Source organism: Olea europaea, unplaced genomic scaffold (genome assembly GCF_002742605.1).
Source record: "Olea europaea var. sylvestris unplaced genomic scaffold, O_europaea_v1 scaffold2878, whole genome shotgun sequence".
Taxonomy (NCBI): domain Eukaryota; kingdom Viridiplantae; phylum Streptophyta; class Magnoliopsida; order Lamiales; family Oleaceae; genus Olea; species Olea europaea.
In genome coordinates, this window is record NW_019247320.1 from 33,306 (window position 1) to 46,648 (window position 13,343).

At 33.8% G+C, this 13,343-nt stretch overlaps 2 protein-coding genes across 2 annotated transcripts in view; one reads left to right on the forward strand and one right to left on the reverse strand.

Moving 5' to 3' along the window:
* LOC111384251 (gibberellin 3-beta-dioxygenase 1-like) lies at positions 1 to 1,673 on the forward strand. Its single transcript, XM_023008512.1, has 2 exons — positions 1 to 548; positions 846 to 1,673. The coding sequence occupies exons 1-2, from the start codon at positions 46 to 48 to the stop codon at positions 1,411 to 1,413; spliced, it is 1,071 nt and encodes a 356-aa protein (XP_022864280.1). The 5' UTR covers positions 1 to 45; the 3' UTR covers positions 1,414 to 1,673.
* A 6,575-nt stretch (positions 1,674 to 8,248) lies between these two features.
* The window catches only part of LOC111384249 (transcriptional corepressor LEUNIG-like), a 15,479-nt gene continuing 10,384 nt past the window's right edge, over positions 8,249 to 13,343 (reverse strand). Inside the window, exons 10-18 of the mRNA XM_023008510.1 lie at positions 13,102 to 13,267; positions 12,713 to 12,961; positions 12,493 to 12,631; positions 11,676 to 11,785; positions 11,217 to 11,366; positions 10,601 to 10,756; positions 10,317 to 10,433; positions 9,480 to 9,686; positions 8,249 to 8,682 (exon numbers count right to left, since the gene is read on the reverse strand). Of these exons, the coding sequence (XP_022864278.1) occupies positions 8,539 to 8,682; positions 9,480 to 9,686; positions 10,317 to 10,433; positions 10,601 to 10,756; positions 11,217 to 11,366; positions 11,676 to 11,785; positions 12,493 to 12,631; positions 12,713 to 12,961; positions 13,102 to 13,267 (1,438 nt within the window). The 3' untranslated portion in view covers positions 8,249 to 8,538. The remainder of the gene's footprint in view (positions 8,683 to 9,479; positions 9,687 to 10,316; positions 10,434 to 10,600; positions 10,757 to 11,216; positions 11,367 to 11,675; positions 11,786 to 12,492; positions 12,632 to 12,712; positions 12,962 to 13,101; positions 13,268 to 13,343) is intronic.

A 13,343-nucleotide genomic window follows, 5' to 3' on the forward strand; every position in this document is an offset into this window, starting at 1 on the left:
TATGGGATTAGATGATAATTACTACATGATTAAGTTCTCAATGACATGGCCACTCTTTCAGAAGCCTATGGTGACAGTCCTCTCGGTCTTCAACATATTATTCCTCTTGATTTCGACTCCATTCATGAGTTACCAGATTCACATATATGGTCTGATCACGTCAATGATCACGACTCAGAAAAATATACGCATCTAAAGCATGCGCCGAAGAATGAAGAATCTAGCGTACCAATTATTGATCTAAGTGCTCCAAATGTTGTGGAGCTTGTTGGCAATGCATGCGAAACTTGGGGTATGTTTCACGTGATTAATCACGGTGTTTCCTCGATTCTTGTCAATAATGTCGAGTCACATGCTCGACAATTGTTTTCACTTCCAACTCAACATAAATTGAAGGCCCTACGAGCACCTGGTGGAGCCACCGGGTACGGCGTTGCTAGGATATCGCCATTTTTCTCCAAGTTAATGTGGCATGAGGGCTTCACCATTATGGGCTCTACAGTTGAGCATGCAAAGGAACTTTGGCCCCATGGCTATGAAGATTTTTGGTAAGATTTTTATTGGTACTTTCATACCTAAAAGCTTCATAATAAGGTATAAATATATTTATTTAGATTTCATCTTCAACAAATCGTTCATCTACGTACGTACCAAATTCTATTTCATCGAAAGTCCGTACAACTTTTTAAGAAAGATACCCAAATCTATGACTTATATACATGTTAAATTACATGTCTAAAAATTGAAGCAGTTAAAAGAAGTAGGACGAATATTTTTTTTTCTTATTTATCTTTTTCCGAATACTATCAAATCAAACGTACTATCCGTTTTTCTTTATTTTGCAGCAATGTAATGGATAATTATCAAAAAAGGATGAAATCATTGGCCTATCAAATCATGCTTCTAATCCTCAAGTTCTTAGACATAACTAAAGAAGAAGAAGAAGAAGTGATTTCTGTATCATCTATTCACGAATCCGACGCCGATGGTGCACTGCAACTGAATTCTTATCCGTGCTGTCCGGATCCGAATCGAGCTATCGGGTTAGCCCCACATACGGATTCACTCCTCCTTACTATTCTTCACCAGAGTGAAACAAAAGGGCTCCAAATTCATCGAAATGGAGTCGGGTGGGTACCTGTTCCTCCAGTATCCGGAGCCCTAGTTGTGAATATAGGAGACTTATTGCACATTTTATCGAATGGAAGACTCCCTACAGTTTATCACCGTGCAGTTCCGAATCAGGATAGGCATAGAGTTTCTGTAGCGTACTTTTATGGACCTCCGGTGGAATCCATTATTGGGCCACTGAATAAGCTTCCAAGTCCAATATATCGTTCATTGACAGTGAAAGAGTATATTAGTCTTAAGAATAAGCATCGTGGGAAGGCTCTTTCTTTGATCAAGATTTGATTTTATCATGTTCATGTGGGTCGGGTCGGGTCATCAGCAAGGTCTTGCGTCAATATCCCGCATATTATATAATATGTGGAGAATTCAATTTTATCGAGTTCATGTTAGAGATAGTGGGAATAGTCGCTATACTATTCATAAAGGTCACTATTTTACATGTTAATTATTAGCTCTCATTTACGAGCATCTTAAGTGGCGTTTGGATTGCTATTATCATTATTTCTATTCAAGATGCCTTTTTAAGTGCTTGTTTGTATTCACACATATTTGTCCCATTTGATACAACTTGTAAGAAATTTATCAAAGCTTGAGTGAGTCAAAGCTCGCGGGAGATATTAATTTGATGAAAGCAGATAAGATTCTTAGCCCCTGTTTGACCCCCATTACCTGAAAAGAAAATGGGAGGAATAGTATTTTTTAGAAAAATGAGTGGTTGAAAAAGAATGAAATGTTTTCGGTTTACGTGTAATATTATTTTATGGAAGATTGTGTGGTTGAAAATATGAGAGAGAAAAATGTAATGTAATGTAATTGAATTTAATGGGGATCAAACGGGGGCTTAATTATATCGTCTGCTTGTATTACAAAAAGTCGTACTCAATTCTTCTATTAGTTAAAGATTTGAGATGGGAATGTGATCAGGTGACTTTTTTTTTTTTCCATTTAAATTAGAAGATTGTCACGAGAAGAAATATTTTTATATTCCTTGATCATGTTGTTTTGATCTACCTAATTATTTTTATTAGCTAAAAGATTTGTGAAATGGGGGTGAGTTTAGGGGAAAAACTTAGGTACGCGCGGTGCGACCGCCTTATCAATGTGCACCATCTCGATGGGTGGGCTGCCACACACCCTCGAGGTGAGTGGGCCTTCTACATAGGTGGCGAATCGGGGTTGGGCAGTTGCACCACGTGGATGGTGCGACCACCCCACCCAAATTTCTCCCGAGTTCAGGGGTGTCATGTGAATTTTTCGTTTGAATTGGAAGATTTTCACGTGAAAATTTGTTGTTGTATCTCTTGACTGCTCTGTTTTCCTTTACCTATTTATTTATATTACATAAAGATTTGAGATGGCAGAAGGCATGCAATTTTTCCATTTGAATGGGAAGATTTTCACATTTGATCGTGTTATTTTTTTCTACGTAATTATCCGTTAAATATTTATTTGATTGTATTATGCCCATTTAATTACATGTACCTTGGTAGAATTACCTTGATTTTTTTAACTTAACGAACTCTTTCTCTTTTTAGGATAGATAAGTACGTATTCCATCACAAATTAACGTCTATAAATTATTTTGTCGGTGTAAATATAGTAATATTTATGAATGACTTTTATTCCCTTGTAGTTTTAGCCATTATAATCGTTATATCCCTTGTAGTCATAATTCTTCCTAATAAATATAGAGCTTTAATCTTAATAAAACACCCAAATTTATTGACTTTTTTTTTGCTTTTTTTCTCTCTAATTTATAATACATTATCAATGTGATAGCTTAATTTTTTTAAAAATAATTCAAGGTTTAGTATTATCTGGGAATGAAAAAAAGGAAGGCGGCACCGTAAGCGTGTGCACTCTTATCTATAGCCGCAATTTTTTGTATTCTCATCGAACAAAGTAAAGATGCCCAATACAAGTAAAGGAAATAACATAATATATTTTCGGATTCATAAGGATATGAATAATATTTTTATTCTCAAAATGAACAATAAGCATGTGTGATGTGTACCAAATGTTATATATTTGTGGTACAAATATAAAATGTGAAAGAAATAATCAAATTAGATAAAGTGTCAAAGTAATGGAAAATGTGACATTTGTGTGGGATGTCAGGGGTTCGAGTCACTTCCTACGCAGATATTAAAATGTCTTGATTGGGGCCTTGGGGTCATGGGTTCTTGGGCTCCCTTGACTAAAATAAATATTTTTTTTGCTTTATTATTTAATGGGTAAAATTAGCCAGTATTTTCTGACTGTTTATTTTTGTAACAACCCACTAACAATCATTAAAACACCCACTACTTAGTCATTAAAATTCTGCATTAACATGGTGAAGATTGTTACTACAATCTTGCCTATATAAACCCATATCTCGTTTTGAGAAAAACACACGCAAAAAGACAATAGAAAAATCATCTTACATCAACCCTCCTTTCATATTCTGAATTTCTTATATTCGGGTTTTTACATTTATTCTGGAATACAATTGAGAGTTCTAGAAAACTATTCGTGATTGCTGCACAAGTGGTTTACGATCGTTGTATCTTGGGAGTAATTGTCCACGGAGGTCGTAGCAATTATTGACGGACAATTTCACTTTAGGATATCGTGCTGTCACGAGACTCGATCGGACGATAAATTTTATATTTCTGTATTATATTGTTCAGATCACTAATACAACTAATTAATTTATTCCAACACCAAAATCAATTTTGCCGCGCACAGCAAGTCAGGGAGAATGGTTGTTACCGATCACATTCTACTACCTTCTATGTGAATGATTTTTCTAATATTGGATAATGATTAGTTTTTACTAATGAATGTGTTCGCTCATGCACATGACTGCATCCATATTTTCATGTGCATGCGTGAAAGACTTAACAACTTTATTGTATTCATATGTGATGTTTCTTATTTATCGTTTGATTAATTATCTCTTTCTCGTTCTTTTTAATACAAGTATAGTCATAAAAAAGTGCTCGTAAGTTTGTCTATTAAGAAGCGCTTGTTTGATAATGTTATTGCATGATTATAATGAAAAATCTGATCGCCTCCCGGGACATATTCCAGTGGTGTAAAGGATAAGGTGATGTATACTCAACCTTGATTGTAGCTGCAGTGTGAGTGTTCGATTCTTGAAACATAGATTGAGACTCTTTGTAGGCACCAGTGTACATGCAGTTCTTGTTCCCTGACCTGCTGGGCACATCTCGCGATTAATCTCTCTCACGATACTCCAGAGACGGGACGATGTGGGACCCTTAAAATTGGAGTTCAACCTTTTATAATGAAAAATCTGATCGTGCTATACAGTCAACAGGCCCCATGTCCGAAGAGAAATTGGCAAAAAATTGACAAAAACTTGTCGTCGTCTTTTATTATAATTTGGAATGTCAAAAAGGTCCTTGCAATGGTGTTGAATGTTAAAAATAAAGGGGCATCGAGGTCTTTTCATCAAAATTTTAATTGACTAGATAAGTGCAGTCAAAAATGACTGCTATAGGGGGCCCATTTCCTGTATATAGCGGTCAACTTTTTCATTATAATCAGAAGAGAATTGCTGTCAAAGAGGTGTAGCCACACAAAATATTGTTGCTCTTGAAGTATTACATTATTATTTATATTCTAGTTAGAGATTACTTGATTTCGAAGAGTATAATTAAGTAAAATTTAACATAAATATGTTTTTATTCATGAAGAGTAAATCTTTACGGGATTTATATTTTGAATAATAATAATAAGTTATTTCCTACGAAGAGTATGAGATTAAAATTTTAATATTTTAAAAGAATAATAGGCTAATAACCCCTAATTGTAATGAGATTTATCATTTTTCAACAGTAAATTAAATATTGAAAAATTATAAAGTGCACAGAACATTTGTCGGCAGTCAAAATCTTCCAGATACGTTGAAACCCAAAATCTCCAAACTGTCCTCGTTTTGTAAAAATCAATTTTCAGAAATGACCCTCCTATTCCTTAACTTTAAAATAAACTCCCGCCATCTAGTTGAAGGGTAAATTCGGAATGTTCATTTTGGGACCTGCACATCTCCCTAAAAACTGAAGATTGCCCCAAAACTGGCCAAAATCCCATTTTAATGGGGCATGATATATTATCCTTGAAAAAATAATAGTGAAATATTTCATATATTTAGAAAAATATATTATTTTGAACCGGTATTTATCCTTGAAAAAATATACAACTCATGTCATGTTTGATATTGATTCTTGTATGATTATATCATCGTTAATTATATTTTTGAGATTAACTATGTTTTTTGTTTGATTGAATAATTATTGAAATTGTATATATTGCATTGAACAAGAAGTTCAATTACTGAATATATTATTATTTGACACGATCAATTGGATTATCACTTGATTAATAATTATGTGAAATTGAGAATTCAAACGTTCAATGAAGAGTTCTTATTCTTCAATTTAATGAATTCCTACATAATGTTTGTTCTTTTTTTTTAATTGAGAATCAATTATTGAGAATCATAATGTTTGAAAAATAATTAGGATGATATGAGGCCCCGTCATCCTTCACATGGACCATCTAGATATTATTTTGTCTATGATAAATTCGATACATCCATTAGATGATTGTATAGTGTTTGCAACATAAAATTTGCGAAATTATTATTCAAATTTTAAATTATGAGTATAATTTTCAGATTATACAATCAAGACGATATGTTTTGTTAATGCTAGTGAGCATAAATCTCAAAATTTTAATAAATGTTAGTTGGGATTTCAATAAATGGTTTAACACTGTTGCTTATTAAACGCCTCCAATAATTTAATTTAATTGAGAACAAAGTACTTCTTATTTTTGTTTAGGGAATGCTATTATGTATCATGCCAATATCAACTACTCCCTATTATAATTGGCTCATGATCATAGCCTTGTTTTTTCATCTAAGTATTTGATAGTGCAATATATATTCAATTAATACACTACATTGCATTAAGATTAAAAAGTTAAGAATACTGAGAATAAATGCATAGTTTGAACCCTTATTTCAAACGGGCAATATTTTATAATGTAGATTGTTGGTTGGACAATTTTCTTTGTATTAGAGGGAGGAATTAGAAGCTAAAAATAACATACAAATATATCATTGTTTAAATCCTCGCAAAAGATAATTCAAACTAGAAGTTTGAAAAATAATTCATTTAGATACATTTACCGACCAAAGAGATCAACAATATTTCACATGCCAGCTTTAAATGCTCCAGTTTGAATTAACTTCCTGGAAGACAATTAGTTAATATTATATTTGACAAATTTATAACACGCGCTAAAACATGATGATATTCAATTCTAATAAAACAAAAATGGAACAATTAGCAAAGATTGTCTGATTAAGGAGGCACATACGCTCGATGAGTATTTAGACATAAAATTATAAAACTCCAAAAGATGTTCAGGTACCTGAAAATGTAGAAAATTGAAATATCTTAATAAGTTATGTCGCTATGAGAAAAAATAGAATTGAAAACGAAAAAGTTGCCTACAACACATTTGTGCATGATGTACTAATCATATTATGAATAAATTCATCAAAACATATCGATCGAAAATAATGATTGGCTAAATAAAAGAAATGCAATCTTATCAAATTTGAATTTATTATAGAAATTTATAGTTTCAAAATCTACAGTCCGAACATCTAAATGTATATACTTATGCAAAATAAATATAGAATAAGTAAAGTCATAACATGAAATCTACAACTCTTTACATAATGCATTTATCGAATACTTGTGAAAATAGATAAATTATTATGTTGTGGATGTCATAGCACATCTCTGTTTTATTAGTCTTACAATACATGCAATTTGACATGCATATAATAAATTTGATTATAGCCAACCTATCCAACATTACTGGTAATGTTACCTAGAAAGATTTAACACGCATTAAGCATATAAATCAAATGATATTATCATGAAGGGGATAAATATGCATTGTACTCTTTTTTCTTAGTCAAAATTTTGTTCCATTAAATTTTCTTGGCAAGATTTTTAACGAGACAACTTTTGTAACGTATTCAAAAAAATAATATATTACTTTTCTTTCATTAGAATTTTTCTCACAGGATTTTTTCTAATAAGACTTTAACGATGCATATTCTTTGCGCAATGAATATCCATAACTTAAAAGACATTTATCCTCAGAATAATACTCTGATATGTATGGAACTCCTGAAGAAATCAACAAGAGTTATTTTCCGAATCATCATATTAATACAGTCATCAAAGATTGATAAATATCTCGTATGAACATGATCTTATTCGAAAACTATACAAGACAATAAGAAATACACTTCACTAGAAATTGCAATATTAAAAACATTGACATACAAGACATGGATTACTTGATACAAGAATTCAAATAAGGGAGAGTAGCTGTACATTTTTCCTTCAATTAAGTTTTTGTCCTACTGAATTTTCTTAACAAGAATTTAATAATGCAACATTTTACTACAAATTATTTGTACTTTTTTTTTTCGTTTGTTGACATTTCTGTCTCATCGAACTTCTTAACCAAATAATATTTTGGGAAGGTAATTATTGTGTAAATAATCATTAAAGAGGAAGTATTATAAATATAATAGTCCTTATTCAACTTTCTACCCCTATTACCCTAGTCTTTATAACTGTTGCATTCCTTGTAGCTTTAATTCTATCATATAAATATGAAACTTTAGTTCTAATTAAAATACACAAATTTATTGACTTTCCTCTATTTTCTTTTTCTCTCTCATTAGTTTATAACATTGCCTAACATTTTCTCTTCATTTTTTGGGTTGGAGCCACGACCCCTTTTATTTCTTTTTAATTTTTTCACAAAGGGGAAAAATAAATAAATAAATAAATTGTTAAATAATGAAGGCTCGACCAAGCTCCGTGCAATACATTATTTAAAACAAATAAAATTTAACAAATGCAGACGAATTTGGTACACGACTGGACAAAATGTAAATATAAATTGTTTTGTTTAATATTATTTATGTAGTTCAAAACAGGCCACTTTAGAACAGTATATTTTTGAAGCTGGTCAAAACTTGTTCACTTAAGTAGACTTGACAATTCGACAATATTAAAGAAAAAATAATAATATATAATCATGTCACGGGGCAATTTTTTGAGTAGGTTCAATACATATTCTTCATTATATGGTCTAGTCCTCGATATCACACAACCTAATCCCACGAGCTTCTGCAGATTGCAAGTACATTTTTCACTGGTTAACAACGGCAGTCAAAAGAGAGAACAGTATCAGTATAGAGTTGGTTCCTATGTAAGGACCAGGAAAACTGAAGTATTTGTTACAATGCAAATACAAACTACATCTGTAGAGATCCTGCCAAAATAATCTAGATCGTCGTCATTTCCAGAGCTTAACAATTCTGTCATGGCTAGCAGAAGCAATGAGACCCGAGGCTGCTGATACAGCCAAAGAAGCAATCAATCCTTCGTGAGCTGGAAGGGTCAATGTCTTCTTCTCGGACATGTTCCACAGCTCCAGTGACTGTAAAAGAGTTATCATAGTAGTTAGAAAAGGAGTCGGCTTGGAACTTAACCGAAAAGTCAACCCACAAATCTTTAAAAAAAAAAAAAAAAATAGAAAGCCCTGTGCACGACATGAAATGGAGTAATCTCGATCCACATCCCTAAAATCGCTATTATTTTAGGGGAAAATGAAGGGCTGCAGTCGATCAATGAGGCATCTTACTTGTAGTGATCAACTCGTATCTTGAGGCAAGGAACTTTACACGTGTCATGTTTGGCAATGAATACTAGATAGCAATGGTTACAGTGATGTCATATACAAGGAAATATCAAATCCAAACTAATGAGTAGCCTCGTTGGACATGCTTCGCTGGAAGCGATGTAAAAAGGCTAAAACCAACCAAGGAAATAAAAAGGCTAAAACTTCGTGCCAACATTACAATGATTACACAGATTGAAAATGAATGGCGAGTTGGCATGTACCCAACCAACCACGGATCCAACAGACACACGGACAAACTACCAGATGTAACTTAACCACGACCGCTAACTAGCTAAATACATAACTCGTGGCTAAAACCTAGAATGGTGAATCCATGGTGATGGCATAGACGAGAAGTTCACAGCTTAATCATCCCCTACACAACCATTTTCATTTAGCTTATTTTATCCTCTCCTTTGGGTGTGAAGCTGATATAAAATTGTAATAGCATATATATGAGCTCGTTGGTTTAGTCAAAGACAACCTATGCAAATTCATAAACTACAGAGAAGAAAGAAGAAAAAAAATTATAGAATGCAAAAGAGATGACTTGCCTGGTAACAGCCAATAACCAGCACTGAAGGACATGTAGGATGGAAAACGCAGGAATGGAATTTGTTGCCATTACAATTAAGCTCGTACAAACAACCACCTTCACTCCCAGATCTAAGAGTCCAGACTCGCACTGAATCCTCACTGACAGATGCCAAGAGCTCGCCAGAAGTATCCCAACAAACAGACTCAATATGTTTTGTGTGACCCTATAGTGATACAGTAAATATAGAAACATCAAGTTAGGGAGAAGACGTCAATTAACAATTCACAACCCAGCGGCAAAAACAATAAAAGAGAGAATTCATGTTGAGAACATGTAATTGACCAACACTGACTCATAATTTTATGCATCCATATCTAGAAGAAGCATCCATTCAGATTTCTTATTAATAATGAAAAAACAATAAAATATCTTTCCGTTCCTGTTCATTGAACAATCAGCAACAAACATGCAAACAGATTATTTAATCCAATTATCAATTATCAGCCAACTCAATCAATTTCTAGACCAGTATTTTCATTTCCAACATGTGAGCCGTAGACTTGAGCAATTTTTCAATATCAGAAATAATTCTATTAGGCTCTCGTACTCTAAAATTTTCAGATGCTAGTTAACTTGCACTGGTACATCATTTTAGCTTTGAAAAGATAATAAAATTGATCTCAAATGAACACAAATTCCTAGTATTTATTTGATTTTCTCTTAACAACCGTTTTTCAATTATATCACTTGATGGGTACATGTTGAGCATTACGTTAAATGATTGCTTACAAACCCAAACAAATAATCAACATTCCAAAATATCATTGCCATGCATGGGGCTCGGGGAACTAACCTTCATTGAATGTTGACAAGCCAGTGTCTCCGAATCCAATATAGATACAACATTTTCAGCAGCTGCAGCAAGATATCTTCCCAGACGAGGTTGAAATCTTACTCGGACAGTGCCACCCTAATCCAACCGAATTAGGAAATATAACACAAATTAAATGCCTTCACAACTACCTAATGAGGACCAGGGGCAAGGGGAAAATAAATAAAAGTAAAGGGAAAATAGATAGTCGAAGGAGACATGGTCAAATTTTCAAGTGTAGTTTTGTCTATGGTTTTAATTTTTACCTTGGAAACTCTTGTGCAGCTACCATTGTTAATACTCCAGAATCGTATCTCACCATCACTGTCACATGAGCAGATGAGATCTTCTTTGGTAGGATGAAAATCCAGGGACATCACTCCGGAGGAATGTCCAGTAAAGGTACGAAGTGAATAGCCCGGCTGCAATACAAATCAACATAAAGGTAAGCTAATGTCATTGCATATTACCAATTTAAATGTCTGGAAAAATTTCCAGAGTCCGTCCATCCATCCATGATATAGGGAAAAGTGATGTTGTCTCCCTTTGATTTCCCACGTCAAAAGCAAAAAGAAGCAATGTTAAAACTTCAGCCAAACAACACTTTTCTCTGTGAGAAAAAGAATTTAACCAGGAAAAATGAACAGATTACTTAAAAAAATATATATATATGTAAAAATAGCAAAATGAGTATCAGACCCATGTTGATTGATGGCATTGCATAGAAAGACATTCTTAATAACAGTCCTTATTCACAGTGAAAAATGTTTTTCCAAATAGGATATGATGACAAAACATTAACGGGAAGAAAATATTTGGTAGAGGAAAATGGAAGTTCACAAAAAGAGAACGTGCAATTATATAGACTATTTCCCAACTAACATTGTCGGCATCCCAAACTCTGACAGTTTTGTCAAAAGACGATGTTGCAAGCCGTGCCATGCTTGGACTAAAGCGTACGTCAGTAATAAATGACGTGTGTTCTTCCAGTGCAGATTTTGGCTTCAAATTATCAGTAGACCACAAAACACCCTGCACCAATTGACATTACACGCGTGAGCTAGCAAATTCAACAATGCTAAACGTTAAGGTTAGAGCCGCATAAATTAGATACTGAGAGCATGGTTGGCTAAGCTCAAGAAAAACTAAAAGTACTTTTCCAAAAGTAAAGACATTAAGAAAGTAAATTTTTGAACTCAACAATCTAGAAAACAAAAGTAACTTTTAAAACTCTCAACACATAGCTGGGAAAAAATGTTACTTTTAAGCTTAGACAAAGATGCTCAAAAGAATACTTGTGCATTTAAATGGAAATAATTGTCTGTCCACTTTGATAATCACCTTTTTGTCATGGCCGCCTGTAGCAAGCAGCTTGCCATCTGCTGAGAAGTGGCAACACGCAACTTTGTTAGTACTGGCACGAACAGAACTGACCTCTGCAAATGTGAACCCTGAAGATCATAGGCAACCAATCAGAATGAATGGAACACAGAATTGAATTTCACTTATTTTCCGAAGCTTCCCACACAGAAGAAATTCCTCTCAAGTTATTTATCATGTTTGTGGTTTTCAAAAGTGGAATCACTATGAGACAAAACTAATTTAAATTTACATAGTGGTGTTTCCATAAATACATATGACCACACATTAAAACAAACCTAAAATCATCATCCATAGAGAAGTTCACTGAATGGGGGAGGACCCTCACAGACACTGAGGCTAAGATCTATTGCGAATATAAAGTGGGGAAAAAGATTAATTGATTTCTTTTTCCTACGCAGATGTTATAATCCTATGTTTTCAGCCTACATTATATATTATCTTCCATAAGGATACTGGACGAAGATTGAAAAAGAAGCATCTATGCTAGGAAATCATCCACATGTTTTACATATCAAATGGCAACAGTTGAAAATAATCTAAATAACATAAGTAGAAATAAAAAGGAAAAACATTACGCCAGATTTAAACAAAAAAAAAAAAATTGTAACTGTGCAAAACATAATTGATAATCAATGGTCTTTCAAGAATATTCTTAGAACACATCAAAATACAGTTGAAATGAGATGGATAATCTCCATAGTGCTTAAAAGCGTAGGAACTCCAGAAATTTTCTATAAAGCATTACGCTAGTAGAAGAGGTTAACATCTTACTTACCTTTGCTAACATCCATGCAACGACCAACTGCTTCTCGGGGATCTCCATCATCGTGAGACAAAAAGGACTCAACATTATCTTCAACATCATCCACAAAGCGATCCACCATATCAGATTGCACAAGATCTTTATCGTCCCACTGCCAAAATGCCAATGAAAACTTTTTACTATTAAATAGAAGTTTTATCTATTAAGACAAAAAGATAAAATTTATTCTCACCAATTGATTTGATGATGTAAGAGTACCAGCATTGTCAGCTCCAAACATCATAAGAGGCTTTGAAGAACTGCCAGTGTGTGGCAAAGCAGGCATCGACATCACATCTCCGGAGGGTGTTGAAGGTTGGGAACCTGGAGACGGCCCTGCTGTGTTTGCAGTTCCGGAGCTATTGGCAGGTCCTGAAGAGGATACGGGTTGTTTCCTTTTTCTTCCAGTCTGGTTTTTTGAAGCCTTGAAATGCATGGAAGATCATGTTAGGAACATACTTGGAAGTTGGAACTCTAAACTTCAGCATCAAATCAGCATACACATGCTTGATATTATCCGTGCTTTAGTGGTTTAAAAGCTTTTCACGTAAAAATGAACGTATCGGGTAAGATTTCACTTACCATTTTGAAAGTTGTGGATGTTAAGAAGGTAACTATTAAATGTGAGAAACTACATCCATCACACCTAACGGCATAAGATGTGCTCCAATTTTTTTCAGAACTCATGCTATAATGGTGTAGCCAAAAGCAAGGAAAGTTCAGTAGTTCCCCCAACCCCATCCCAGAGCTGCCAAAGAAAAATAAAATGAACTCCTAACGCGTGCACAAACACTCAAATAACCAATCATTTGTTTAGGTGGCCC